This window comes from Vigna unguiculata, chromosome 3, assembly GCF_037176805.1.
Source record: "Vigna unguiculata cultivar grain cowpea cultivar isolate G323 ecotype 2 chromosome 3, ASM3717680v1, whole genome shotgun sequence".
Taxonomy (NCBI): domain Eukaryota; kingdom Viridiplantae; phylum Streptophyta; class Magnoliopsida; order Fabales; family Fabaceae; genus Vigna; species Vigna unguiculata.
In genome coordinates this window covers 69,576,889-69,602,352 of record NC_140794.1, presented here as the reverse complement: position 1 = coordinate 69,602,352, position 25,464 = coordinate 69,576,889, and the positions used below count along the sequence as shown (strand labels likewise).

At 34.7% G+C, this 25,464-nt stretch overlaps 3 protein-coding genes and 1 pseudogene across 9 annotated transcripts; 2 read left to right on the top strand and 2 right to left on the bottom strand.

Annotated features, from left to right (window-relative positions):
* Nucleotides 1-440: 440 nt before the first annotated feature.
* Nucleotides 441-9,449, bottom strand: LOC114176153 (E3 ubiquitin-protein ligase UPL5-like). Its single transcript, XM_028061092.2, has 3 exons — nucleotides 7,502-9,449; nucleotides 2,018-2,607; nucleotides 441-1,197 (listed from the first exon to the last, which is right to left on the bottom strand). Exons 1-3 carry the CDS (start codon nucleotides 9,240-9,242, stop codon nucleotides 934-936), a joined length of 2,595 nt encoding a protein of 864 aa, XP_027916893.1. The 5' UTR covers nucleotides 9,243-9,449; the 3' UTR covers nucleotides 441-933.
* Nucleotides 9,450-14,092: 4,643 nt separating this feature from the next.
* LOC114179644 (putative pentatricopeptide repeat-containing protein At1g77010, mitochondrial pseudogene) lies at nucleotides 14,093-16,071 on the top strand (annotated as a pseudogene).
* A 458-nt stretch (nucleotides 16,072-16,529) lies between these two features.
* Nucleotides 16,530-18,813, top strand: LOC114175580 (pentatricopeptide repeat-containing protein At1g43980, mitochondrial). Its single transcript, XM_028060334.2, has one exon. The coding sequence runs from the start codon at nucleotides 16,743-16,745 to the stop codon at nucleotides 18,633-18,635; it is 1,893 nt and encodes a 630-aa protein (XP_027916135.1). The 5' UTR covers nucleotides 16,530-16,742; the 3' UTR covers nucleotides 18,636-18,813.
* Nucleotides 18,814-21,649: 2,836 nt separating this feature from the next.
* Nucleotides 21,650-24,225, bottom strand: LOC114178313 (F-box protein CPR1-like). 7 transcript variants are annotated; one of them, XR_014993974.1, is made up of 3 exons: nucleotides 22,932-24,225; nucleotides 22,390-22,483; nucleotides 21,650-22,226 (listed from the first exon to the last, which is right to left on the bottom strand). XR_014993974.1 is itself a non-coding variant. In XM_085671482.1 (3 exons), the coding sequence occupies exons 1-2, from the start codon at nucleotides 24,041-24,043 to the stop codon at nucleotides 22,441-22,443; spliced, it is 1,155 nt and encodes a 384-aa protein (XP_085527608.1). In that variant the 5' UTR covers nucleotides 24,044-24,225; the 3' UTR covers nucleotides 21,650-22,226; nucleotides 22,409-22,440. The 7 variants fall into 7 exon arrangements, 4 of the variants coding, with proteins under 4 accessions (XP_085527608.1, XP_027919947.1, XP_027919946.1 ...); XR_014993973.1 differs by having other exon boundaries at nucleotides 22,317-22,483; nucleotides 22,932-24,224; XR_003603314.2 differs by having other exon boundaries at nucleotides 22,317-22,472; nucleotides 22,932-24,223.
* Between the last annotated feature and the right edge of the window lie 1,239 nt (nucleotides 24,226-25,464).

Sequence of the window (25,464 nt, the reverse complement as noted above, 5' to 3'; positions counted from 1 at the left end):
AAAAGAAAATATTAATTCATCTCCTTTTGTTTTGGTGTTTAAGGAAGAATTGTTCATGAAGAAACAATGGCACTAACAACAGAGAGAAGAAAGAATGATATTACTTCAGGAAAGATTTATTCATCAAAGAGGAATGACAACAACCATGAAAGAAGAAATAAAAAACAGAGAAAGAAGACAAGCTTAAAATTCAATGAATATGTGTTTGTTCTGTCTTTCCCTTTTCTGTGTCTTGTATCAAATAATACATTGTTTCATCCTTATTTTCTGTTTCCCGCTTCTTGTTTCTCTTTATTCTCTCGGTTCAGTTTCTTCTTGATGATAGATACCGATACGCTGTTAACGTGACAACAAAAATATGCAGCAACTAAAGAGCCTAAAAATTTCACAAGTTACACCTATATAAATTAAGGGATTAGAATCAATGAAACCAAAACATCTGACAAAGAAGTCACTATCTATCACAGCTAAACAATTGCATAGAGTTCATAACATAATAATGACAAAAAAAAATTAGTCGTTAGACTTGAATGTAATTTATAGATGAAGACAGATAACTTAAAGTTTGCTGTTTCTACTGGGGGAGGGAGCAAGCAGCAGGCCATTAGGCCGTAACCCGATCCATCCTGAGCACCAACTATATCCCCATGTCCATGGCATCACAAACTGAGCTACTTACTACAATAGCAATGCTAGATCACAAGAGAGATCACTATTCTTTCTTTAAACCCTGTTTTATTTTATACTTTATCCATATAAACATTTGATAAAGACCAAGGCCACTGCAACCCTCCACTACTTTGGAAAATAGAGAACTGGTGAAATTTGTCACAGTATCCAATTAGAGAACAGATGGAATACTCATAAAATCTGTACAACGACAATTCTATGTGCAGTCAAAACCACTTCTATCCAGATTGCAGGTGTATTTGTTCACCAAGTACCAAAACTGCACCCAATGTGTTCTTGAGTGATGAGTTCGAGACGTTCTTTCATGACAGCCATAGATAAATAAGCCGGGAAACACAGCCGGAAAAAGCATGTATGAGATGAAGGCAGGCGATCACCAGGTTCAAGGGATCTGTATATGTAGAGTCGTGAAGCCAAACCACGGAAACCTTCAACTGGTAAATATTTTACAGATGTCCAAAAGAATAGAAGAACCTTCCTTTGATCAGCTGTCATACTCCCAACAATCTGTTCAAAAGTGTTTTTCAACAGAATAAAAAGAAAGAAAAAACTAAGCATCTCTCGACAAATCTTAAAATACTGAGTTATTTATAAAGCTTTCCAGAACTAATTAATAACCACCCATATTTACTTAAAAAGAGATCATTGACAAATTAAATAGAGACGGGGGAAGTTAATTTTCAGACTAAACAAAAGATGAAATTATATGCTAGCACTATGGAAAATTCAAAAATATATATTTGGTATGCTACCACTAGTCATAAAGAGGTGCATATTCAAAATGTATAAAGCTACATGCTATCAGAAAAAGGGCCAAAACTGACAACTATAACAATTTTGACAGGGTTTAAAAGAGGGAACACACGGGTACAGCAATGAACAGTCTGCTAGCAAATAAGGCATAATAATTATGATTGGAGGCTTCAGCAACAAAAATTAGAGAAAAGGTTTCGATAATAATCTGAGGCGTATCAAAGGTTGAGCTTATCAGGACTTAGGAAAGGAAAAATTTACAGTAACAAAGTTGAGGACTATAGCAGACTAGCATGATTGTTGATCAGAGTAGTTAAAAGTGGATTCCAACAGTAGTCAATAGAAAACAATTCCCTTAGGGAAATGGACACTTCAAAGTAACCACCATAGTGATGCTTTCCAAGAAGCACCACGGCAATAAAACACATTTTGTTCAGTTGATAAAATGGAAGCAGAGACAGCCTTAAAGAACATCATATTGCATGTACTTGTCACCCACTAGAGGAGGCCTTAAAAAGGAGATGGAACTTAGAGACAAATTTCGTGAGATTTAATAATAGCAGCATGCACATACCTCCCAAAACCAAGAGATCTGAATATCTGTCTCACTGTAACCATTATACTCGGTGTGTGCTTTCCAATCCTCAACAGAAATGGTGTCTTCACTCCCATGCAGCATCCAATCAAGATCTTCAAGGTCTAAACTTTGGAAGAAGTACTGCTGGAGCTTGGAGTTTGAAAGAATATCAGCAAAACCTTTCGCAAAATGTGATACCTGCTCAGATATGGATGTTACAAAGCGATCCTGTATAAGAAGTTCAACATACTTATCCCTGTTCTTACTATTAACTACAACGTTTTTTCCCCCAGAGCAGAGCTCAACCACTTTCCTCTGTCCCAACTCCTCCACCTCTCTAACAAATGTCAGTCCTAATGCATCTGAATCAATGAAATCAGCATCCATATCCAATATTTGCTTGCAGCCATTATACAGACAAGGGTCCGCGCTCCTTATATCCTCTAAACCAATATAGCTTCCCGCCAATTGCAAGAAAAACACACGATCAAAAACAATACCCACTTGCACCCTATGCATCAAAGCTAATGCAATAACTCGACCAGCAAAGCTGAAGTACTCAAGGTGCAGAGGATGTACCTTAGATGCTGCAAAACAAGTAAACAAAAAATATAAGCTAAACTCATTATCCATAAATGCTATAATGATTGCAATGAATAGAAGATATAAAGCAACATATGGTTATATCTTAGTCCCTATCTTAGGTGCGAACTAATATATAGAACCAAAATATTTAGATGTGATAAACAAATATGTGAGTTTTGAGTAATAGACAAGAAGCTGTTGCGTCATATTTCAAATGATGACAGAAGGATGCATAGGATTCTGCAAACAACAAAGTTTATCCTTCAATGAGAGGTCAACTACATGGATCATCCAATGTATTCTATTTTTATTAAAGATATTTGACAACTTCCAATATCCTTCTTGGTCACCTTCTCCTCCTATCACAGAACTAAAAATCATAATATCTATTCTTCTCGGTGATGCCTCCAGTGGCTTTCACTGTACATTTACAAACCACAACAAATTTTGTATCATTTTTCCTTAATTGGGGCTACACCAAACATTACTTGTATAATCACTTCGTATTTTGTCTTCTTTTTTTCTGTACAGTCACACATCCATCTTAACATTCTCATTTCTATCACTCCCATCCTTTTCTCATGCAGTTCCTTTAAAGTTCAACATTCATTACCGCCAAGTACAGCCAGTCTATAACAGTATAATAAAATTTGCCTTGGAATTTAACTGATGATCTCGTTCCCCATTTCAGCAATCCTAAGCTCAGAAATATTAAGTATGGCATTTTCTCTCATTTTTACTTCCAAGTTCTATTCCTTGTTACTCGTTAAAATAGTAATGCATATATTCCACCCTACTCCTACTTGAATGAGAACACTTTGTTTACAATGTCTGATTGCAAAGTTGTTCACGGTTGACTAGTCCCCTCTATTCCTCAATCAAAACTATATCGCTATTAGAGAGACTTTAGTAAGTTCCTGGTAAGAACTTCCATAGCTCGATTAAACAAGTAAAGATTACAGGTTTGACATAACCCTATCCTTAAAGGAAAACCTCTCACCTATTGGAGTTCTCGCATCAGTAATTACCTCATCATACATGTCTTGTATAGCCAAAATATACGTCACACAAACACCTGTCCTTCCACAACACACTACTTTTGGTACTCTCAGGTCAGTAAAAGCCACAGGTAAGTTTCTTTACCATCCCATCAATCTTGTCAAAGATAAATGACTTCCATATAGACCTTCCTCACACAAAACTAAATAGATTCACAACAATCATCTCAATTTTTAATTCATGCTCCCCTTTTCTCACAATTTCATGATGTGGTTCATATGTTTTATTTATACCTATAACCCATGGCGTATTATATAAATTCTGAAAAATGATATGGCCCTAAAACACCCCCAAATGGTTGAATAGTTTAAAATGAACATTAACAAATTTCATTTTCATATGTAAAGTAGTTTTTCAGCAACAACCTTCCTAGAGAAGCAGTAAGGTTTGATGCTTTATGAAATCCAGAGATCACAATTGAAATCCAGGAAACACTCAACCCCCCTTGTAGGGGTAAAGGCTACAGGCTTACATTTACCCTCACTGGAACCCCTCAAATTAAATTTAAAGAGTTTTTATATCATGGAAGTATTCTATTAGAGCTTCCTGGAAAGTACGATGATAGACATCACTTTTTCATCGTATGATGCAAGGACTACCTCTTGTTTGTGGTCTGACACTGACAGGAGTTAGACATTGCTCACTAGGTTTGTTTGATTTAGCTTATTCCAAATAAATAATTGATACTTCTATTTGCTTCTTGAAAGAACTTTCGAAAAATAAGTGATTATTTCCAAAAATTTTAAAGGTCATCCTTTCAATGGGTCAGACACATGATTAGTCGATTCAAAACTAAAATTAGAATATATATATATATATATATATATATATATATATATATATTCATTTTTTAAACATTCAATAAAGTAATCTTAAAATCAAGACATCAGACAAAATGCCTCTGTACATACCCACACCTTAAAAGCTTAGAAGGAAAAGAAAGAATGAAATGAGCATTATAGTTTGTATTATTTTGTTAACAAAAACAGGATATAGAAGGATAACAAATGCCACCAAGAGCTACGCTACTCTTGCTACTCTCTAGAGCAACACAAGCTGTTCCTCTTCTCTATCAACCAAAAACTCGTCCTCCTCAACTCTCTTCAAAATCAAATACAAATAGAATCCCTCTATTCCCCTCCCCAATTTCTCTCTCCTCCAACTACCTTCCAGCTCAGCCCTTGGGTTCTTCTTTCTCATGTATATTTTTTTCCCACCGTGTCTTGGTACCTTTGTAGGCTAGTTGTTGAGGAAGTCCACTCATTCTGTAGGCCTCATCAATACCGTCCTCTTGAAGAATTGTCTTGTCCTCAAAACTCAGTCCTGGAAATTGACTCCTAATTGAAACTTCATCTTCCCATGTAGTCTCCTATGATGTCTTCCCTTTCCAATGGATGGACCATTGATTCATTCGTTCTCCCTTCATCATAACACTGTGGAAAGCTAGGACAGACATAGGTTTAATTATTTCAGCAACATCATCCTCTGAACCAATGGGTAACTCTTCCATTGTCTTATAATTCCCCACCATTTTTTTTGAGAATGGACACATGAAATACAGGACGTATCCTTGAAGACGAAGGCAACTTTAATAGGCTAAGTGCCTTGCTCCCCTATCTCTATGCCCATATCTATTATTTTCACCAAGTTCTTTTGTTGTGTTTGGTCCAGGCCCATTAATCCCTCTACTAGTCCCTTGGTTTTTGGGAATGATACACCCTGAAATATTTGAACTAGTTTTGTAACCCGAATAGCCTCCCAATTGTGTTTCTTCTTTCCCATGCTATCCTCTATTCTTATTCGAAAACTTCATATCAATGGCTCTTGCTACGCTCATCATTCTTCTTCTTGTAAGTGGACTTACAACATGCAAACTCCTTATTTGGGCCCTAATTTCTTCATGCAAACCATGAATAAAGTAAGCAAAGTATTGTTTGTCATGAAATTTGGGAACCTAATCCACTAAACATTCAAATCTTTGTCGTAGTGACGACAACTACTCGAATACACTTCCCTCACCCAAACCTCCATATCTTTCAATCAATTTTTTCTTCAAATCCTCCCAAGTTAATTCATCATAATCATTTAACAGTGTGTTGAAGAAATGAATCATTGCCCCCCTCCATACATAATTGAGCAAGATTCACCCTCATTGTCGAACTAGTTTCTTGAACCCTAAAATAGATTTTAGCTTTAGTGATCCAACCGGTAGGATCTCTTACATCGAACATAGGTAGTTCAATCTTTTTCACTGATTGTTTGAATTCATCTAGAACCTTTGCTTTTAAGGACTTCAAGCCACTTCCACCACTAGACGACTCCTTATTCTTAGACCCAACAAAGCTCTCTCCCTCCATGTGAAGGATTTTTTCCGAGCTATGAGTCATCAATTCAACTAACTTCAATTGGTTTATCACAGCCTCCTTACGAATCGTCTCTATTGCTGATTGGTTTTGGATTGCTTAGAGTCGTATCTCCTCCATGACAACTCTCATTTGTTCCAATTCTCCCTCAACAATCTCAACCCTAGCATCCATGTCAATTGTATTTTATGGCTGATTACACCTCACGTCCCTTTTTCTTTGGTGGTATTCACCGTGAAAAAGGATCCGACAAGTCGAACCAAATGTTATAGACCCACACCTTAAAAGTTTAGAAGAAAAAGAAAGGAATAAAATAAATATTGTAGTTCATATTATTCTACTAACAAAAATAGGATATAGATGGATGACAAATCCCACCAAAGCTACGCTGCTCTCTAGAGCAAGCAACACAAGCAGTTCCTCTCTTCTATCAACCAAAAACTTGTCCTCAAATCTCTGCAAAACCGAAATAGAATCTCTCTATTCACCTCCATGATTTCTCTCTCCTATGACTGCCTACCACCTCAGCCCTTGGGTTCTTCTTTCTCACGTATATTTTTTTCCCACCATGTCTTGGTACCTTCGTGGGCTAGTGGTTGGGGAAGCCTGCTCATTCTTTGGGCCTCATCAGCCTCTCTGTACTATTATTTGAGGTTCATTAACCATATAAAAAATGTAACTTGGCAAATTGTTTGGAGAAGTTGAATATACTTTTTGTGAAAGATATAATTCAACTTCTTGTTTCGTGGTTTTCCTTGTAAGAGATAAACTACTTGCATTGTAAAATATGTCTCCTAATAATATTGTGATGCCCATTCTCATAGGAAGAAGAAGAATGTAACTTGGCAGATTGTTTGGAGAAGCTGAACATACCTTTTGAGAAAGATATAATTCAACTTCTTGTTTAGTGATTTTCCATATAAGAGATAAAGTACTTGCATTGTAAAATGATGTCTCCTAATAATATCGTGATGCCCATTGTCAGGTTAGATATTTATTCTCAGGTTAGATCTTTTGTTATACTACTCATTTAGTTTTCAGATTGAGTTCCTCTCGTGCGTGCGTGTGCTTTCTTAGAGTCCTCTGTTTTTAGACATTAACTATGTCATGCCCAAAGTATGGTACTAAAGCCCACATTTTTAAGTATAGTCCCCTGCACAATCAAATAAATTGAAGCATAGAGGGCCTATAAGACAATGGAGATCATCCAAGGATTTCACCAAATAGGGGCATATTTCTTTAAAGAAAAACCAATGAGTTACACAAATAAAGGTCATATGCGGAGGTTAATGATTCACAAATAAAAGACATGACTTACACTATGCGGAGGTTAACGGATGGAACATTATGTAAATAAAGATCATATTAAGCCTCAACATATTTTATAATCTTAATAAAGGTCAGGTTGTAAATAATAAACATCCAAGTTACTGAAATAAAAAGAAAGAATTCAAAAAATACAGGAGAAACTTACCAGGATTAGGGAAAAATCTCCTTCGATCAGTTGGGCATGCCACAAAAAGTGCATTTTGTGGATTGAATATTGCTTGGCATACCAGAAGAAACCACTCCCTTAGTACACCTGGGCCAGTAGCTTCCTCATTTTTGAATTCCATAAATAAGCCAGCATGTAGAGATTCAGGCTCAGCACGTGCTATGTATTCAAAAGACTCGGCCAACAACTGAGACCTGTCAATAAGCATCTCGTGCAACTCCTCGTAGTCTTCTTTGACCTCTGGGAACATCATCATGGCCAAATGCCTTCTAGACTCAAAATTGGTCACAAACCTATGCTCCAGAATCCACTGATGCTCATCAGTCCTCTTTGCATATCGAACAATCAACAGACACAGCACATTTCTATGTCGCCTCAAAACACTCCAAAGCTTTTCTTCAGCACCATCATAAAGCTTAGAAATTTGATACAACTCCTTCAGGATGGAAAGATAATGAGACCACCCAGGATAAAGATTATCCCCTTCCATCATCTCCTGGCCAGCCAAGCTCTGGTCCATTTTTTGAAGGCACTGGTCGATTTTGTTCAATAACTGAATGTACAAACAGTGAAGATATTCAATCTCTTTGGCATGCAAGAGATCATTATTGCTTTTGTCTTCAGCCATAGAACCGTCGACAGCTTGTTGTTCCTTGATTCCAGTTCTCAAAGGCACTAAGAAGGCAGTAAAATCCACAACATCATTAGACAAAGGCCCCACGGCTCTGTGGGATTCCATACTCGAGTCCAAGTCCATCAACAAGCAATTAACAAGCTCAAAAACAAAGGGGAAAATGTCCTTAATCAAAACTAACCCCTTAGCATTATCAGAACCAGCGTAGGAAACCCCAGCAGTTTCCAACAAGGACCCAAAGGTACTCCGGCAATAGAGATACAAAGGGTCATTACTTCCAACTCTCCTAAGCAATTTACAGAACTCTAAGACCACACACGCACACTGCCCATGCAATGCCTTAGACAAGGTATTCCGGCAAGAACTCAAAAAGTGCCTAACAGAAGACTCGGCACAATCCTTGTTACCTGCATAAGGGGACACATAGAGCATAACAAGCACGTCAGGAGCAGAAGAAGACATGAAAATCTGAAAATACCCAGAAGCAGATTCGTTGTCAATCCTCGGAGTCATGTTCAAGTAACTGGTGATTAACCCTTTGATAGTCTTCAGTGAATCGTGAACAGTCTCACCACAGCAGAGTCGATACACGAGGGAAACCATGTCGTTGATTATTTGCCATGCCTGAGGGTGTTCAGTACTGCGCATGCGACCTACGAGTTGAAGATTGGCGTCGTTTTGAATGGAACATTCGGCCAGAGTCTGCTCCCACTGAAGCTGCTTTCCGCGATAAATTAATCTCTGTTCAAACACCGGGATTCCCTTCATGCTTTGGATACGTTCGTGAATCGATTTCACACTGTCCTCGGGAAACGCTTGCATCACAATCGTGTTTCCGGCTGACATCATCCGCACAAAGAACTGGATGTGGGATCGCGTATTCTGCAAGGCCGCGGCAGAGCCGCTGCCGGCGTCACCGGAGGAACCCGACCAGGAATTCACCGCCTCTTCTTTCCGCATCCTCACACAGACTAAGTCTGAGAAATCTCCGTCATCTTCTTCGTCTAGTTTTCGTTTTGACGAGTGACGGTGATGATCGGCGCCCCCGCTGAGGTGGTGGACGGCGGGGGTTTCAATCATAGACATTTAGGAGGCGCCGCTCCGAGTGGCTGTGTCAGACACAAGCCGAGTGAAAAGTCCAAAAAGCCATCCACGAACAAAGTCTCACCGGTGAGTTATGCGGTGAGCCGAGCCGAGCCAAGCCAGAAACAGGAGTGTGTCTGTGCGAAAGAAAATTGGGTTTTGGTTTTGATGTTTTACCGTCCTTCCTCTGTCTCTCCTTCTAATCCCTTGCTGCTTCTTTATATATGACCACTTTGTGTTGGTTTTTTCAATTGCCTCTCGAAACGGCGTCGTCTTCCGCTGTGCTGAGGCGCAAATGCTTGGACTGCTCCCTCGAATAAGCCCAAGGTGGGACCCTCTGCCTTTTGGAAGCAGCGGATGCTTATTTGAAATTTTTTTAACATTAAACTTTATATTAAAGATTTTCCATTTTATATTAATATTTGGAGCGGAGAGATAATGTATCTTCTGCATACTTAGCAGAGAAGCTGTCAGACTTTTTCTTCTCTCTTATTTTATTCTGAGGTTAAAAGAATAAAATAAATCAACTTTTTCTTCTCCTTTTACTTTTTTTTTTTCTTTCTATCTTCTACTGTTTCTTTTTCCTGTAGTATGCCACAAAATTAAAAATAGTATAATGTATCTTTCAGGTTACCATAATAATGTTAACATAAATAATCAATCAAAATTTTATTCTAAAAATTACTCTATCGAAATATTTTATTTTAGCCATAATATGTATTTAACATATAATTTAAGTAAATAAAGATGTGAGTGGTGGACAAGCAGGTCACTCACTAGACAAAAATGAATTTATCAAATACTATTATAAAATTATTATTATTATTACAATTATGAAATTTAAATACATATTTTTTTAATTTTATTATAAACTGCTTTTATTTATTTTATAGATAGTTTTATAATTCAAAATAATTAAATTTAAGAAAAAAAGTTAAATTAAAAAAATGGTAAAGTTGATAAAATAATTATGTTAATTCAAAAATATATATTTAAAGAGTGACTTTAAAAAATATTTGTGAAAAAAAAAAAAGAGATCAAACTCTTATGTATGAATAATTATGACATTAAATATAAATAACTATTGTAACTTTACTATAAATAGTTTTTATATATTTTTATAGATAGTTTTATAATTAAAAAAGTGGTTAAATTTAAAAACGATCAAGTTAAAAAAATATAAATTTTAAAGAAAACTGAAAAAATGATAAAATAATTATTTTAATTTAAATGAGAAATTTGTAAAAAAAATATGGCTAAAAAAAATAGAAATTCCTTTTATATATAAATTAGATAAATTTGATATCAAATATTAAAACTTTTATTTTACTATATTTTAAATTATTAACAATAAATTTATTGCATCATTAATTTAAATATTAAATTAACATTTAATGTTGAACGTAAGTTATTAATTTAGAACATCAACTCATGTTTATTATTCATAAAGTTTTTTGGATTTTATGTAAAGGGTACTGTTAACACACATTGAATTTAAGAAAAAAAAATTATAATTAAGTATAATATTAAATAAATTTTGACATAATAATAATTAATGTAATTTTATTTTATGAATCTTACTAATTAATGTCTTAAAAATATTTGTTTAAATTAAATTTTATAAAAATTCATAGCTCACTCTAATATTAAAATAATTATGATATTAAAAATTATTAATATAATTTTATTTTATTTAGAGAACAAAATTATACGTAAATATTATACAATTCTAATCAAATAATTTATTTATTTCACAACAACAAAAATTTTAAAAATATTTAAATAATAAAATTATGATATTTTAATATTATTAAAAATTAAAATATAATTAAACATAAACAAAATTAAAATTAACAGAAAATAAAATAATGTTAATTTTTTATAAACAACACCAAAAAAAATTAACAATAATATTATCTATATTAAAAAAATAAGCAATATATTATTTTCGGTTAATTATTTTTCTTTCACATATTATAATTTTTAGTAATATTCGGAAACAATTATTTTATTGTTTAATTGTTTTTTAACTTTTTTTTCACATAAAAAAAATAACCAGACGTGGTAAAAATTAAAATATAAAAAAAATAACAAAAAATAGAAAACAAATAATATTAAACGTCTGAAATATTTTCAAAATAAAAATAAAATAAAATATGAATTAGATATTTCACATCTCAAATTTTTATAGAGAGACTGTTCAAGTGTGAAGAAAAAAATTTTTGCTCAGAAAGACTTTACTAATTTTAAAATATTTATTTTGTGTCAGATATATATGGCTTAAAAGTTTCAAAAGATATTTTTATTATTAAAAATATGTTATATAAATTTATATTATTTTAATGAATGAAGTTAATTATTTCAAATTTTAATGTAAAAATAATTAAATAAAATGTCATTAATTATATCTTAACCATGTTTAGTGGTTAGTGGTTAGCAATTTTAAATTTTTTATTTTGTATCTCATGTAAAAGAAATAATTAACACCATTGGACAAGAAGAACTTCATCCACACATTTTTTTAAGTATGAGGATCGGAAAAGGTTAAAGTTTATATAAGGAACGAAAACCAAAATCATTTATAGTTTAGGAACAAACAACATAGTTAACATTTATATTTATCTTTATACTTAAATACTATTTTAGTTAGTAAGTTTGTTCAATTTTCTTCTATTTTTTTTTCTATTTGTTCAATCTAATATCAATTTTCATTATTTTTTGTCAATTTCACCTTTTTTTTTTGTAATATCACATTAAAGATACAGTGAACACGTGACCTACTTTGTCTTCCTCTCTAGTTCTACCATCGTCAACCACCACCATCTTCATCTTCGTGTTTATCGTCCTGAACACTCGTCCTATTGAAAACAAAGCCTAAAATTACAATTCCCTTCTCACCTTCATATTTTTTGGTTTTTTCTCAACATCCAAACAACCAAAAATCCATTTTCACCTCCATAGTTCCCGGCTTTTCTCAACATTCAAACAACCAATTATTCGTCTCCATTAAAGGTGTCAATTTAGAGACGGCCCGGCTCAACCCAACAGTTGAGACAGGTCGCCCTGGACCGAGGGTTGAGGACCGAGACGAACCAGCTTGGTTCTATGGTCGAGACCGGTCAACTTGGGTCAATGATTGAGACTGTTCAGCGGCCAAAACGGTCCGATCCGACGATCGATATTTATTGGATCGAACCGATTGATGAAATGGATGATACAAAACCAATTATCGAGACATACCAATCTAAATCGAAAATTCAATAATATAGTTCAAAAAATAATTTATTTCTCCTGTTTATAAACGAAATTCATAGTTTTTGTGAATTTTTTGGTCTTATAAACTTTTTCTACCCAAACTCACGTGAACCAAGAAGGACCAAACTCTAAGAGGTGAGTCAAATTAAGAACTCTAACCTCCATATTCTTCTCCACTTCCAAAACCAAAATTTCAATCATCCTCATTAACATTCAAAGTCCATGCTCATCATAGTTGCATTGCACAATTCTCAACACTGATATTCTACAATTCAAGATATACTACAAAAGAGCACCTCCAGAACCCACAATCATATTCACATATTGAACCAAAAAGCATCGTTATCGTATTATTCTTCATCCTTTCGATTTTGTTTTCTTTGGTATGAATGGCAATGGGGAAAACATCATCAATAATACCTTCGACCTTCGATTGTGAGCAGGAAAGAAAATCTGCAACGGATAAGAGCGAAAAAAAAATAAAAAAATGAGAACAATAAATGACCTGACCGTTGTTTACTTTGTCGTTACTGATTTAAACACATTACAATAAATGATGATATTGACACAAATTATAAATTAATTGAAAAAAAATAGACTAAATTCAACAAATTCAATAAAAATAAGAACTAAAATAATATTTAAATTTTATCTTTAAATTTTTTATAATTTATAATTTATTTATTTATTTTAGATAAAAATGTTTGATTTTAAATTTTGAACGTTCGCATAAATTTTTAATTTATTATGTAATGTAAAAAACTTATATTACTTGTTTTATATGACTATCGGTTCTAATTCGTTTAAATAATAATTGTTTTGGTACAACTTTTTTCATTTTTCTCTCGTTGATTCAACTTTTTCTATTATATCCACCAAGTTTTCTTATTGTATTTTTAGGAAATTTTTCTTTTCATTACAACCTTTTACCCATTTTTTTTTCATTGGTTTAAATTTCAATTTCATTGAATCATATAATTATTTATATTTTTAATATTTTATTTGTTTAATTTTTTATCATATAAAAATATATGACTCTTAACATCTAATAACAAATGAAATTATTTATGATTTTATACAACTTATCTTGAAACAAATAATATTTTTTAATATAATAAATGTTATTTCTTGTTGTGTATTATTTACTTTGATTTTGTGAAGTATATCTTTTTTTTCTTAACATTTTCTCACAGGTATAATCTAATCAGCACAAAGCATCTAACATATATTTAAAAGATGAAAACATATGTAAGTACGAAATAAACTAATGTTTTAGTGTTCATTTATTCAATGTTAATTCACTTTTTTAATTATTTACATTGGTAGTGTTATTTATCATTATTAGTTAAAGTTATAATGCTTTGTTCTATGCATGTTTTTTAATATAATCATTTGTATAAGTAATGTCATTAATTTAAATTTAATATTTTGCAATGAGAATTTTATATAAACATAAATTTCAAAATGGAAAAGTATTTTATAATTATTGCTTTAGCCATTGATAATTATTCTGAATTGATAACAATAAATTTATTACATCATTAATTTCGATATTAAATTAACATTTACAGTATTAACTTCAGTGAACATGCGTATCATTAATGTTTCGTATGTATCAGGGTGATCAGAAAGTAAATACAATGGTATGGAATTGCAAGTTTTGGCACCAACCTTTCAGTCGTGAAGGGAGGCAACTCCACGTGGCATTCCTTAAAACCGGCCTTCTGAATTACTCCGTCACTGTCGCAAACCGTCTTCTTCAACTATATACTCGTTGTGGTTTTCTCCGTGATGCGTCCCACTTGTTTGACGAAATGTCCAACACAAACCCTTTCTCCTGGAACACCCTCATCCAAGCCCACCTTAACTCAGTCCACACCCAAAGTGCCCTCCACTTGTTCTTGTTCAATGCCATGCCGTGCCACACAAGACCCACTTCTCATGGAACATGGTCGTTTCCTCATTCGCCAAGTCCGGACACCTCCAACTAGCGCACTCTCTTTTCAATGTCATGCCCTCAAAGAACCACCTTGTCTGGAATTCCATAATTCATAGTTATTCCCGACATGGGCATCCTGGGAAAGCGCTTTTGCTCTTCAAGAGCATGAACTCTGACCCTGCACAAATAATGTACCGTGATGCTTTTGTGTTGGCCACTGTTCTCGGGGCTTGTGCTGAATTGCTGGCTCTCAACTGTGGGAAACAAGTCCATGCACGTGTTTTCTCGTCGATGGTCTTGGGTTGGAGCTTGACAGGGTTTTGTGCAGCTCGCTGATTAACTTGTATGGCAAGTGTGGTGATTTGGATGGTGCTGCTCGCGTTATGAGTTCAGCTAGGGAAGATGATGAATTCTTCTTGTCAGCTTTGATATTTGGTTATGCAAATGCTGGAAGAATGAGGGAGGCGCGAAGGTTTTTTGACAGTAAGGTTGATCCGTGTGTTGTGCTGTGGAATTCGATTATTTCGGGTTACGTGTCCAACGGTGAGGAGACGGAAGCAGTGAATCTTTTCTCGGCAATGCTTAGAAAGGGTGTGAGGGGAGACGTGTCTGCTGTTGCTAATGTTTTGAGTGCAGGCAGTGGTTGACTCGTTGTAGAACTTGTTAGGCAAATGCATGCCTACGGTTGTAAAACTGGGGCGACTCTTGATGTAGTGGTTGCTAGTGCTCTGCTTGATGCGTACTCCAAATGTCAAAGCCCTTGTGAGCGTGCAAGTTGTTTAGTGAGCTCAAAGCTTATGATACCATTTCACTTAATACTATGATCACTGTGTATTCCAATTGTGGAAGGATAGAAGATGCCAAATGGATTTTTAATACGATGCCTACTAAAACCTTAATTTCATGGAATTCAATCCTAGTTGGCTTAACCCAGAATGCGTGTCCAAGAGAAGCATTGGATTTTTTTTGTCAGATGAATAAACTAGACTTAAAAACGGACAAGTTTACTTTTGCTAGTGTTATCAGTGCTTGTGGCAGCAAAATCATCCCTTGAACATGGTGAGCAGGTCTTCGGTAAAGCTATTAACATTGGACTCGACTCCGACGAGATTATTTGTACCTCGTTGATTTTTATTGTAAAAGTGGTTTTGTTAAGATAGGGCGTAAAGTTTTTGATGGAATGGTAAAAACAGATGAAGTCTCGTGGAACACAATGTTGATGGGGGTATGCCGCAAATGGATATGGAAATGAAGCATTGACACTCTTTAGCGAAATGAGGTAGTGTGGTGCAGACCTTCTGCCATTACTTTTACCGGAGTTCTTTCAGCCTGTGATCATTGTGGTCTGGTTGAAGAAGGGAGATATCTGTTCCACACTATGAAACATAACTATTATATAGATCCAGGGATTGAACATTACTCTTGCATGGTTGATCCTTTTGCTCTAGCAGGATGCTTCGAGGAAGCAATGGATCTTATGGAAGAGATGCCTTTTCAGGCTGAAAGATTAAGAATAAGTCTCTCGACGCGATCTCAGAAGGATCCACACTCTTTTTTACTAAGAACAAGTTTTAAGAGTATAACTTCTTGTGACTTCTATTCATTTTGAAATAAATTTCCCAAAAGTTAATTTTTTCATTTGAGAATTTTTATTCAAAAATTAAGATCGTAGATTATTCAAAGTGTTTTTTTTTTATTACTACAATGTAACTGTATGAAAAAGAAATTAAAAAAAAAAAAGTGTGGTGACAAATCTAGTTCAAAATAATGATTGAAAATAAGTATACGTGAATTTGAGGAGTGCTAACGGTTCACAGTTTCCCTAATGTATTGTTTTCCTTTTTTTGCTAGTGAACTAGAACTATTGTAAATGCAATTGAGTAGGTAAGATATGAAAGCAATGCAACTTAAAGTTCTACGCAAAAATTAGCATTTACCTATAATATTAATATTTTACTTTTCTTTTTTATGTTTCTGATATCTTCTTTACAATTTTTTTATTTAAACCTACTTTTGTCACCATAGTTTAAAAGATTACAATTTTAGTTCCCATAAAATTATAATAATTTTAAATTTATACAATAAACAATTTTATTCGAATATATTATATCATAACTACAAGAAAATGTTCAAGCTTAGATTGACGTTGAGTTGGTATCAGTATCACTCCATCGTCGGTGGGGTTCGACGTCTGTCACCATTAAAGATAGAGATAAAAACTTGACGAAGCTGTGATTTAGCGTGTGTTTGTTTTTAGAGTGTTATCGCTAACTCTCAGATGTGCCCGTGAACGCGACATTAGCGTTTGCATGTACCCATTTTTTAAGCACTCGCAAGGTCCTCACTTTTCTCTTTCTTATTGTTGTCTTCTCCTAAACCACAGTTTATCTCAGAAATCCCTTAACTTTGTCAAAAGCGTGCATGCCAACTTCATCAAACTGGGTCTTAACACTTACACCTATTTGGGTAATCGCTGTCTCAACCTTTACTCAGAGCTCGGCCACGTCAATGATGCACTGAAGGTGTTTGACGATATTTCTCACAAGAACTCCACGTCCTGGAACATTTGCTTAAAAGCGTTGCTGAAAAGTGGCCAGCTTGGCAAGGCCTGCCACGTGTTTGATGCAATGCCTGCTAGAGATGTTGTTAGTTGGAACTCCATGATTTCGGGTTATGCTTCTTGTGGGTTTTTAAGTCATGCGTGGGAGCTTTTCGTTGAAATGCAAGGCACCGGTATGAGACCAAGTGGATTTACTTTCTCCATTGTGATGTCACTCGCGTCAAGTCCCTCTCATGCTAAGCAGATTCATTGTAGGATGATCAGAAGTGGGATGGATTTGGATAATGTAGTTCTTGGGAATTCGTTAATAACAATGTATGGAAAGATTGGTCTTGTTGAATATGCTTTTGGTGTGATTATGACTATGAAACAGTTTGATGTTATATCTTGGAACTCTTTGATCTGGGCCTGTCAAAGAGCTGGGAACCATGAGCAGGCTTTGGAGCTGTTCTATCAGATGAGAAATGCTGATTTTTTACCCGATCAGTTTACATGTTCTATGTTAATGAGTGCCTATTCTAACTTGCGAGACTTGGACAAGGGTAAGCAGGTTTTGGCCTTTTGTTTCAAGATGGGATTTGTTTATAATAGCATTGTATCCAGTGCTGCTATTGACCTCTTTTCCAAATGCAACAGATTGGAGGATTCTGTTCAGCTCTTTAAGGAACAAGATCAATGGGATTCAGCTCTATGCAATTCCATGATTTCAGGCTATGCTAGACATGATTTAGGGGCAGATGCTTTGCGACTTTTTGTGCTGACCTTGAGGAAGAATATCAGGCCAACAAAATACATGGTTAGCTCTCTTCTGAGTTCTGTTTCGGTTTTGTTACCAGTTGAAGTGGGTAATCTAATCCATTCTTTGGTTCCTAAACTGGGTTTCGAGTCAGATGCAGTTATTGCCAATTCACTTGTTGACATGTATGCCAAATTTGGGTTTATTGACGATGCCTTGAATATCTTCAATGAAATGAAAATAAAAGATTTGGTATCATGGAACACCATGCTGATGGGACTAACTTACAATGGGCGAGTATCTTCTACCGTGGACCTCTTCAGGGAATTATTGACTAGAGAAGACATGGTTCCAGATCGAATAACACTAACTGCAGTTCTACTAGCATGCAACTATGGGTTATTGGTTGATGAAGGAATTGAAATATTTTCATTAATGGAGATTAAATTTGGAGTAAAACCAGGAGAAGAACATTATGAATGTGTTGTGGCGATGTTGAGTAAAGTTGGCAAGCTCAAAGAAGCCATTGATATCATAGAAACAATGCCATACATAAGTACCTCTGGCATTTGGAGGTCAATTCTTTCTGCATGTGCAGTTTATGGAGACTTGCAAATTATGGAAGGAGTTGCAAAGAAAATAATCGATGGTGAAACACAAACATCCTTACCTTATTTGGTGTTGGCTCAAACATATCAAATGAGAGGTAGATGGGAGACAATGGTTCGAATGAGGAAGGCTGTGGAAACTATAGGTACTAAAGAGGTCATCGGACACAGTTCGATTGGAATTAAAAATAACTTATACACTTTTTCGTCGAATCAGTTACAACATTATGGTGGCAAAGATCTTTATCTGCTGTTGAATTTACTGGTCTGGGAGATGGAGACTGAAGGTTGTGTCTAAAAATTGTATAGGCCAAGAAATGTAAGAAAACTTGTAGCAGTTGGCAAGGAATATGAATGTTGACTGAAATTGATAGTGACAGAGGAGAGGAAAGTAGGAAGAAAATATGATTTAGCGGTTACAAAGTACAAATTAAATAAGTTATTTCTATTAGTTTTATAAAAAATTATTTACACTATACTCATCCCTTTTTTGTTAACAGGTGTTGTAAAAACATATCATCAATTAAAAACATTATCGTCTTTATCTCTAAGAATTATCCTATTAATAGATAAATAAGATAAAAACAAGAAACACACTAATATAACAATTTCAAATACAAAGAAAAACCACGATCAAAGAATAATCATTTTGTGCAAATTTGTACAATATACAGAGAATACTCTCTACTCTTTGATCTCAAGTACACTCACAAGTGATATCAATTGCTCGTGGCAAAGACCAAGTGGACCGGGTCACAATTGGATTGTAACACTTGGGTTGTTACACTCTTAAGTAAGAAGAGTTATATCCTGACTAATGACTATATGGCCTAGTGGTAAGGGTTCGACTGTAAAGGTCAGAATGCATTTAGTTTGATTATAATAAAAGAATGGTAAAAACACCGTAACACACTTTCTTAATACATTATTCTCTAGTGAAAAAGATAAATTTATGTGTTTATTAATTTGTAGAATACGTTAATTTTAAAAATGAATTTTAATTAATTCATAAATTGATTTTAATGCATGAAAAAGGTATATAGTCTTGATTTCTTATCTTTTATAGAAAAAGTTTATCTAACTTTACTTATCTTGACATTTTATATATATTGTGACTAATCTTGTTTAAAATAGTCTAATATAGTTTTCCTTACTTACAAAAGAGGAGTTCAATCTCGCTATAATTTATGATTAACTTTATTCACCGTATGAGTTATCTTACGAGTATCTTACACTTGCTTTGAGATATAATTCCTTCGACAAAAACAGAATAAATGTTAAGAGTATCTTTCCACAGCCTAGTTTTGATAAATCCATCAAATAAACTCATTTAACTTGATTTTCGTTGACTTTTGGATAAACTACAAACAGTCTATCAAGTTTCTCTTGCTTACAAATAAAAACCTCAACTTAAATGTAATTTCTCCATCACCACAAACTAAATAAACGTAGATTCACATCGCCTACTTATTCTCTGTTCTTATTATAAGAATAAAAGAAAATACTATTGAGACAACAAAATTATAAGATTAACGAAAGCACAAATAATGAAGACATATCACATTTCCTTACTCAAGGTTCATCATTCTATCATATAACAAAACGACCAATCATATATTCCAAAATATCAATACAACATCACTTTATTACAAGCATTGAGAAAGCACAATGACATAAAAAATATCAATCCTATTATAAGCAAACAACATAGGAAGGGAATATATGAGCATTCACATGCATAAAAGTCTTTGCACATTGAAATAATGTGTTGTTTTAGTGGCTTCTCACTCGAGAAAACTTAATCCTCGTTAAAAATAAAATAATGTGAAATCATATAAGTCTTAGAATAAAGACTAAAATTGGATAGTGCAAATTTATATAATGCATTATACATATTTATTTAAATTATATAGTTTTTGCTATAATTAATGTTTCTACAAAGTTAAACATACTATGTAAAGACTCTAACTTCAAACTCTAATTTCAGGGATACTCGTCCTCTCATAGCCGAATAGGGGTTGTACCTGCAAAAGACACTTTGATACTCAAGTCAGCATAGGGCATCAAAAGGTAATAAATGCGATTAATGAACATAGTTAATGTACCTCGTGTACTTTCCTATTTATATTGTGTTTATGAGCTTTTTACTTGGATGAGTCTGATCCATGTAGTGAATTACCTTGATTAGTCTTTAGTTAATCATGATCTTAAGTTAGTCAACTCGATTAACATTTTCTGGATGTCGATTCTGGTTGGCCAACATGTATTCGGCCAAGCTATCATGATGTTGGATCATACCATGAAGGCCCAATACATCTAAGTAAGGGTGACCAAGATGTATTAAGACATAACATGATTGGTTGTTATATAGTTGGTCAAGCATTCTCATCCTATGGCCATATCATAAGACAAAGCTTTCTCACCCTATGGTCACACCATAAGGTTGAATACACCTAGGGACGGGTGACCTGAATTATCATAGTATTTGGAGAAGGGACCAAGTTACTCATGCTTGATCAAAGATTTATATTATCATTTATTCATAATGATCATATTTTGGTGCCAATCATTTCACATTTGGATTGCATCTTAATCAAGTATACTATTAACCCTTCTATGGACCTAATATCACTAAATAAGAATTACGCACAAAAGGAAAGTTGAATCCAAGGTAAGAAGAACCTCATGACTTGAATACTAACATCTATAACTAGGCATTTTTTATGATGCATTGTAATGGTCTACACAATTACAAGCATCTAAGAGCGCCTGAGCGCTACCCAAAAAGGTTTAGATAGTGGTTTTTTTACCACTCTAGGGTAATTTGAAACATTAATTACTAAAGTGGTGCGATTTTGAAAAAAAAAATTACGACGAATAAGTTATGGAGAGGAGAGGAGAGATGCATCGACTTCATTTAGAAGAAATCATGAGAATGAGTGAAGTTGTGACAGTCAGACACGACTTTACATAAAGTTAATTATGATTTACTTCTTTAGAAAGTGAAATCCTATCTATATATAATTATAAATATAATATAAATTTACTACTAAATTTTAATAGATAGTTATAATAAATTTAAAGTGGTTTCGATATTAATAATAAATATAAAATATTCAATTAATTTTAATATAATAATAAAGTAGTATTGTTAATTTAAATTCATTTAATAATTTAAAATATTAATACTAACTTACAACTAATTTACTCTTATTATATCTATTTTAATAGATTTTCAAATTTATTATTTTATAAATTTCCTAAAATCCTTTTTCTTGTTAGAATAAAAAGGAAAACAGTATAAGAATTAAATTCATAAGAAGCCGGATTATAACTAGTTTTCAAAAGTGGAGAGTAAAAATGAGATTTAGAGTTCAGTCTCTAGGAAATTGAAAAACCTTAGATACAACTTAGATTAAAGTACAAAAAGAAATCCTAAAAGTAAAACATGTCATCCATAATTCTGTCTATAATGTAAGAGAGTGTCCATATCTGTCGTTTCAGTCTTAAAAACCTTTTTACTTCAGTAATTTGATGAAAACCGCATCCTTGACTTAATCCAGGCAAGAAAACCCAAGTGTTCTGATTCCCTTCTCAATCGAGCGAACAAAACTCACTTTCTTCAAACAGAGAACTATTCATGTAAAACTGTATGTGAGATATACCTATTAAAGTGGCTTGTATACGTGGGTGGCTTCAACCATTAAATACACAGATGCATACCCCACCCATAGATCAGTGAACTCAAGTTTGTAGCAGTGTACGGTTAAACTTATTACAAACTTAACTGGCCATGGCGCATCTTCTTTATCCTTGTTGGTATGAACAGGTTGTAGTTATGTACGGTTTTTCTTGATATTGAACATTCTGAACTGGAGCCTCTTCAAACCTGAGAAAAACAACATGAGCAAACTCGAGGCAGTAAAGGGAGGGAATTGAACGTCCCAAAAATTAGCATCAAAAAGAGTGGTTTTGTTACTGATCATTCCAAGTCTTTCCCATGAACCAGGGTGACTAATCTCACAAGAGACAACTCAATTCACAGGACAAACCAGTTTCAGCTGTGTATACCGTGTCCTCTTCTTTTGCTCGCGCTTACAACGTCAATTTGAACCCCTTAGACAAGAAGTCATCCCTGCGAAAAAGCTGAAGTAAGCACAACAACATCACAGAAAGACGAGGAGCGTTGAAAAATCAAAATTGGCCCACCCATCCATGTGTGAATCAGATTAAACTTTAGGCTAATTCACTATTACAAAAAGATCTCAGGAGACTCCCAAGTTTTTTTAAAAAAAAAAATAATAATAAGACACATTACAAACATAGCGTGGTTTTTTGACAGTCCAACCATGGAAAAAATTAATCCCAACAACAACTTGATAGTCATAAACATCAAATCTGATAACACTTAATAACTTTGTGAATAAATTCACCAATCATGAGGGGTGGACTTGGTTCAAGTTATAGTCAACTCACTACTAGACAGAGGTAGCCACAAAATTAAAAAAACTTGCATAGCACCTTGTTTTTGAATATGACACCAGAGGGCATAAATTTATTTTGTTGGAGACAAAAAAGCAATTAGCATTGGTACCTTTTCTTCCTATTCTTCTGGTGGCCCAGTTCGTGCATCTCGCTCTCGGCACGGAGGTTCAGTAGAGTGGGTGGGAGAAGGCTTGCAACGCAAACTGTGCCTTCAATGGAGTTTCCGATTCCGGGTATTTTAACGAAACTCACATCGCCACTTCTGAGGTTATACCAACAGAGCTTACTACGGTTCTGTTCAAGCAAAACCCTGTCTCCGTCCAAAAGCAAAGGCCTCACAGATTGCAATTTTGGCAATCCAATGTGAAGATGGTCCTGCGTTAAGGTAAACAGTTTCTCCCACGAATCTGAGGATCCGTAAACTCTCATAACCCAGAAGTCAAATCCGCTTCCCCTATTCTCCACCAGGCACAAACACCCACCCAACAGAGCCACCTCCATATCGAAATTTCCCTTCACGGTTGCAGGGAGCTCAACTTCACGGAAGCTCTCGCGCGTGAGCTCAAAGGCGACTATGAGATCCGGTTGGTCAGGTTCGAGTTTGCGAGTGACGACCCAGTGAAGGGCACCGCCGACCAAGACGCCCATGGTCCGCGCGCAGCAGAGGGCGTAGGGCATGCTAGGGAGATTTTTCCAGGCGTCGGATTTGAGTGTGTAGACTTGGACCTGGGAATCGAAGGTGCGGTTGTGGAGATCGACAAAGTAAGTAATGCTGACGAGCTTGTAGTCGTTGGAGGCGGCATCGTGGCCGAAGCCGTGGACGCGGGCTGCGAAGAGGGAGGAGTCCGGGCGGTTGAAGCGGTCAGCGGGGAGAATCCGGTGCTTGCGGATGTGAGGGTTCCAGAGGGCGATGTCGTCGGCGACGTTGGAGATACAGATGAGGCCGTTGCAGGAACCGAGAACCTTGATGCTGTTGCTGTAGCACATGAGAGGGTGAGTGATTTCGAGGGGTTTCTCGAGGGATTGAAGGTCGACGGTGTAGAGGTGGGAGCGGTGACGGAGAATGAGGGTGGTGTGGGATTTGCTGAGGTGGAATAGGATGAAGTGGGTGGTGTCGATGAGGGAGCGCCACCACTTGCAGGTGGAGCGGAGCCGCAGCACTGACTTCACCGGCAAACGGGACAGGATTTCGGTGATTACTTCCACCGGAAGATTGGCCATCACTGGGATTGCATGTAATCCGCGGAATTGATTCCTATTGCTGCCACTTGATTCCCATGAATTGGGATTGATTTTCAGTTTTTTTGTGGATGCTAGGGTTCGCTTCTGAAGAAATCTTTGAGAGACTCAGTGTTACCAACAGCAGCCCTGTAACACACGCTTTACCATAAACCGCAAATTTTTGTTTCTTTTTTAAAATAGGTATAAATACACATTTGGTACCCAAACTTTTTCGGAAAGTTCAATGTGGTACCCGAACTTTAGGAATGTTCAATTTGGTACCCCAATTTTCTAAAAAGGTTCAATTTGGTCCTCTCCGTTAAGTTGGAGTTAACACCGTGTCCGTACAGGACACGTGTCAAGCCATGAAATTTTTATTTTTTATTTTTTTTTTTTTAAATTAATTTTTTTTTCCAAAAAATTAATTTTTTTTTTCGAAAAATTTAAAAAAACTGTCACGTGTCAGTTTATTATCGTGCCACGTGGCAGCTTACAAGCATGACACGTGGCAGTGTAATAGTTATTTTCAATTTAGTACCCCAGTTTAAATTTTTGGTTCAATTTAGTACCCAAATTTTTTAAAATGATCCAATTTCGTCCTTTCCTATTTGAGACCAAATTAGTAAATAAGCTTAATTATAATTTATATAGACATGTTAAAATAATTGTTTTGAATTTATACATCAAATCACTACACCTAAATACTTAAATTATTTTATTTTCTTCATTTTAACCTTTGTAATTTTTTATACATGAAATTTTTTACACTTGTAAAAAATAAAATAATTTGAATATTTAGGTGTAGTGATTTGATGTATAAATTCAAAACAATTATTTTAACATGTTTATATAAATTATAATTAAGCTTATTTACTAATTTGGTCTCAAATAGGAAAGGACGAAATTGGATCATTTTAAAAAATTTGGGTACTAAATTGAACCAAAAATTTAAACTGGGGTACTAAATTGAAAATAACTATTACACTGCCACGTGTCATGCTTGTAAGCTGCCACGTGGCACGATAATAAACTGACACGTGGCAGTTTTTTTAAATTTTTCGAAAAAAAAATTAATTTTTTGAAAAAAAAATTAATTTAAAAAAAAATAAAAAAAAAAATAAAAATTTCATGGCTTGACACGTGTCCTGTACGGACACGGTGTTAACTCCAACTTAACGAAGAGGACCAAATTGAACCTTTTTAGAAAATTGGGGTACCAAATTGAACATTCCTAAAGTTCGGGTACCACGTTGAACTTTCTGAAAAAGTTTGGGTACCAAATGTGTATTTATACCTTTAAAATATTATCCTCTCTGTTTTCACATAGCTAACTATATCACCATCTCAATTAACACCATCCGAATTTAATTACAGAATTCCGTTGGGTAAACTCGAATTTTAAATGAATTTTTCGATTTTTA

What these genes read in the sequence shown, in the direction of transcription:
- LOC114175580 (XM_028060334.2), top strand. Translation starts at nt 16,743, where the DNA reads ATGTACCCATTTTTTAAGCACTCGCAAGGTCCTCACTTTTCTCTTTCT.
- LOC114178313 (XM_085671482.1), bottom strand. Translation starts at nt 24,043, where the DNA reads ATGGCCAATCTTCCGGTGGAAGTAATCACCGAAATCCTGTCCCGTTTG. An exon ending in CAGAAGAATAGGAAGAAAAG is followed by an intron (nt 22,484 to 22,931) that starts GTACCAATGCTA and finishes TGCTTACTTCAG; the next exon opens with CTTTTTCGCAGGGATGACTT.
- LOC114176153 (XM_028061092.2), bottom strand. Translation starts at nt 9,242, where the DNA reads ATGTCTATGATTGAAACCCCCGCCGTCCACCACCTCAGCGGGGGCGCC. An exon ending in GAGATTTTTCCCTAATCCTG is followed by an intron (nt 2,608 to 7,501) that starts GTAAGTTTCTCC and finishes CTTGTTTTGCAG; the next exon opens with CATCTAAGGTACATCCTCTG. An exon ending in AGATCTCTTGGTTTTGGGAG is followed by an intron (nt 1,198 to 2,017) that starts GTATGTGCATGC and finishes ACTTTTGAACAG; the next exon opens with ATTGTTGGGAGTATGACAGC.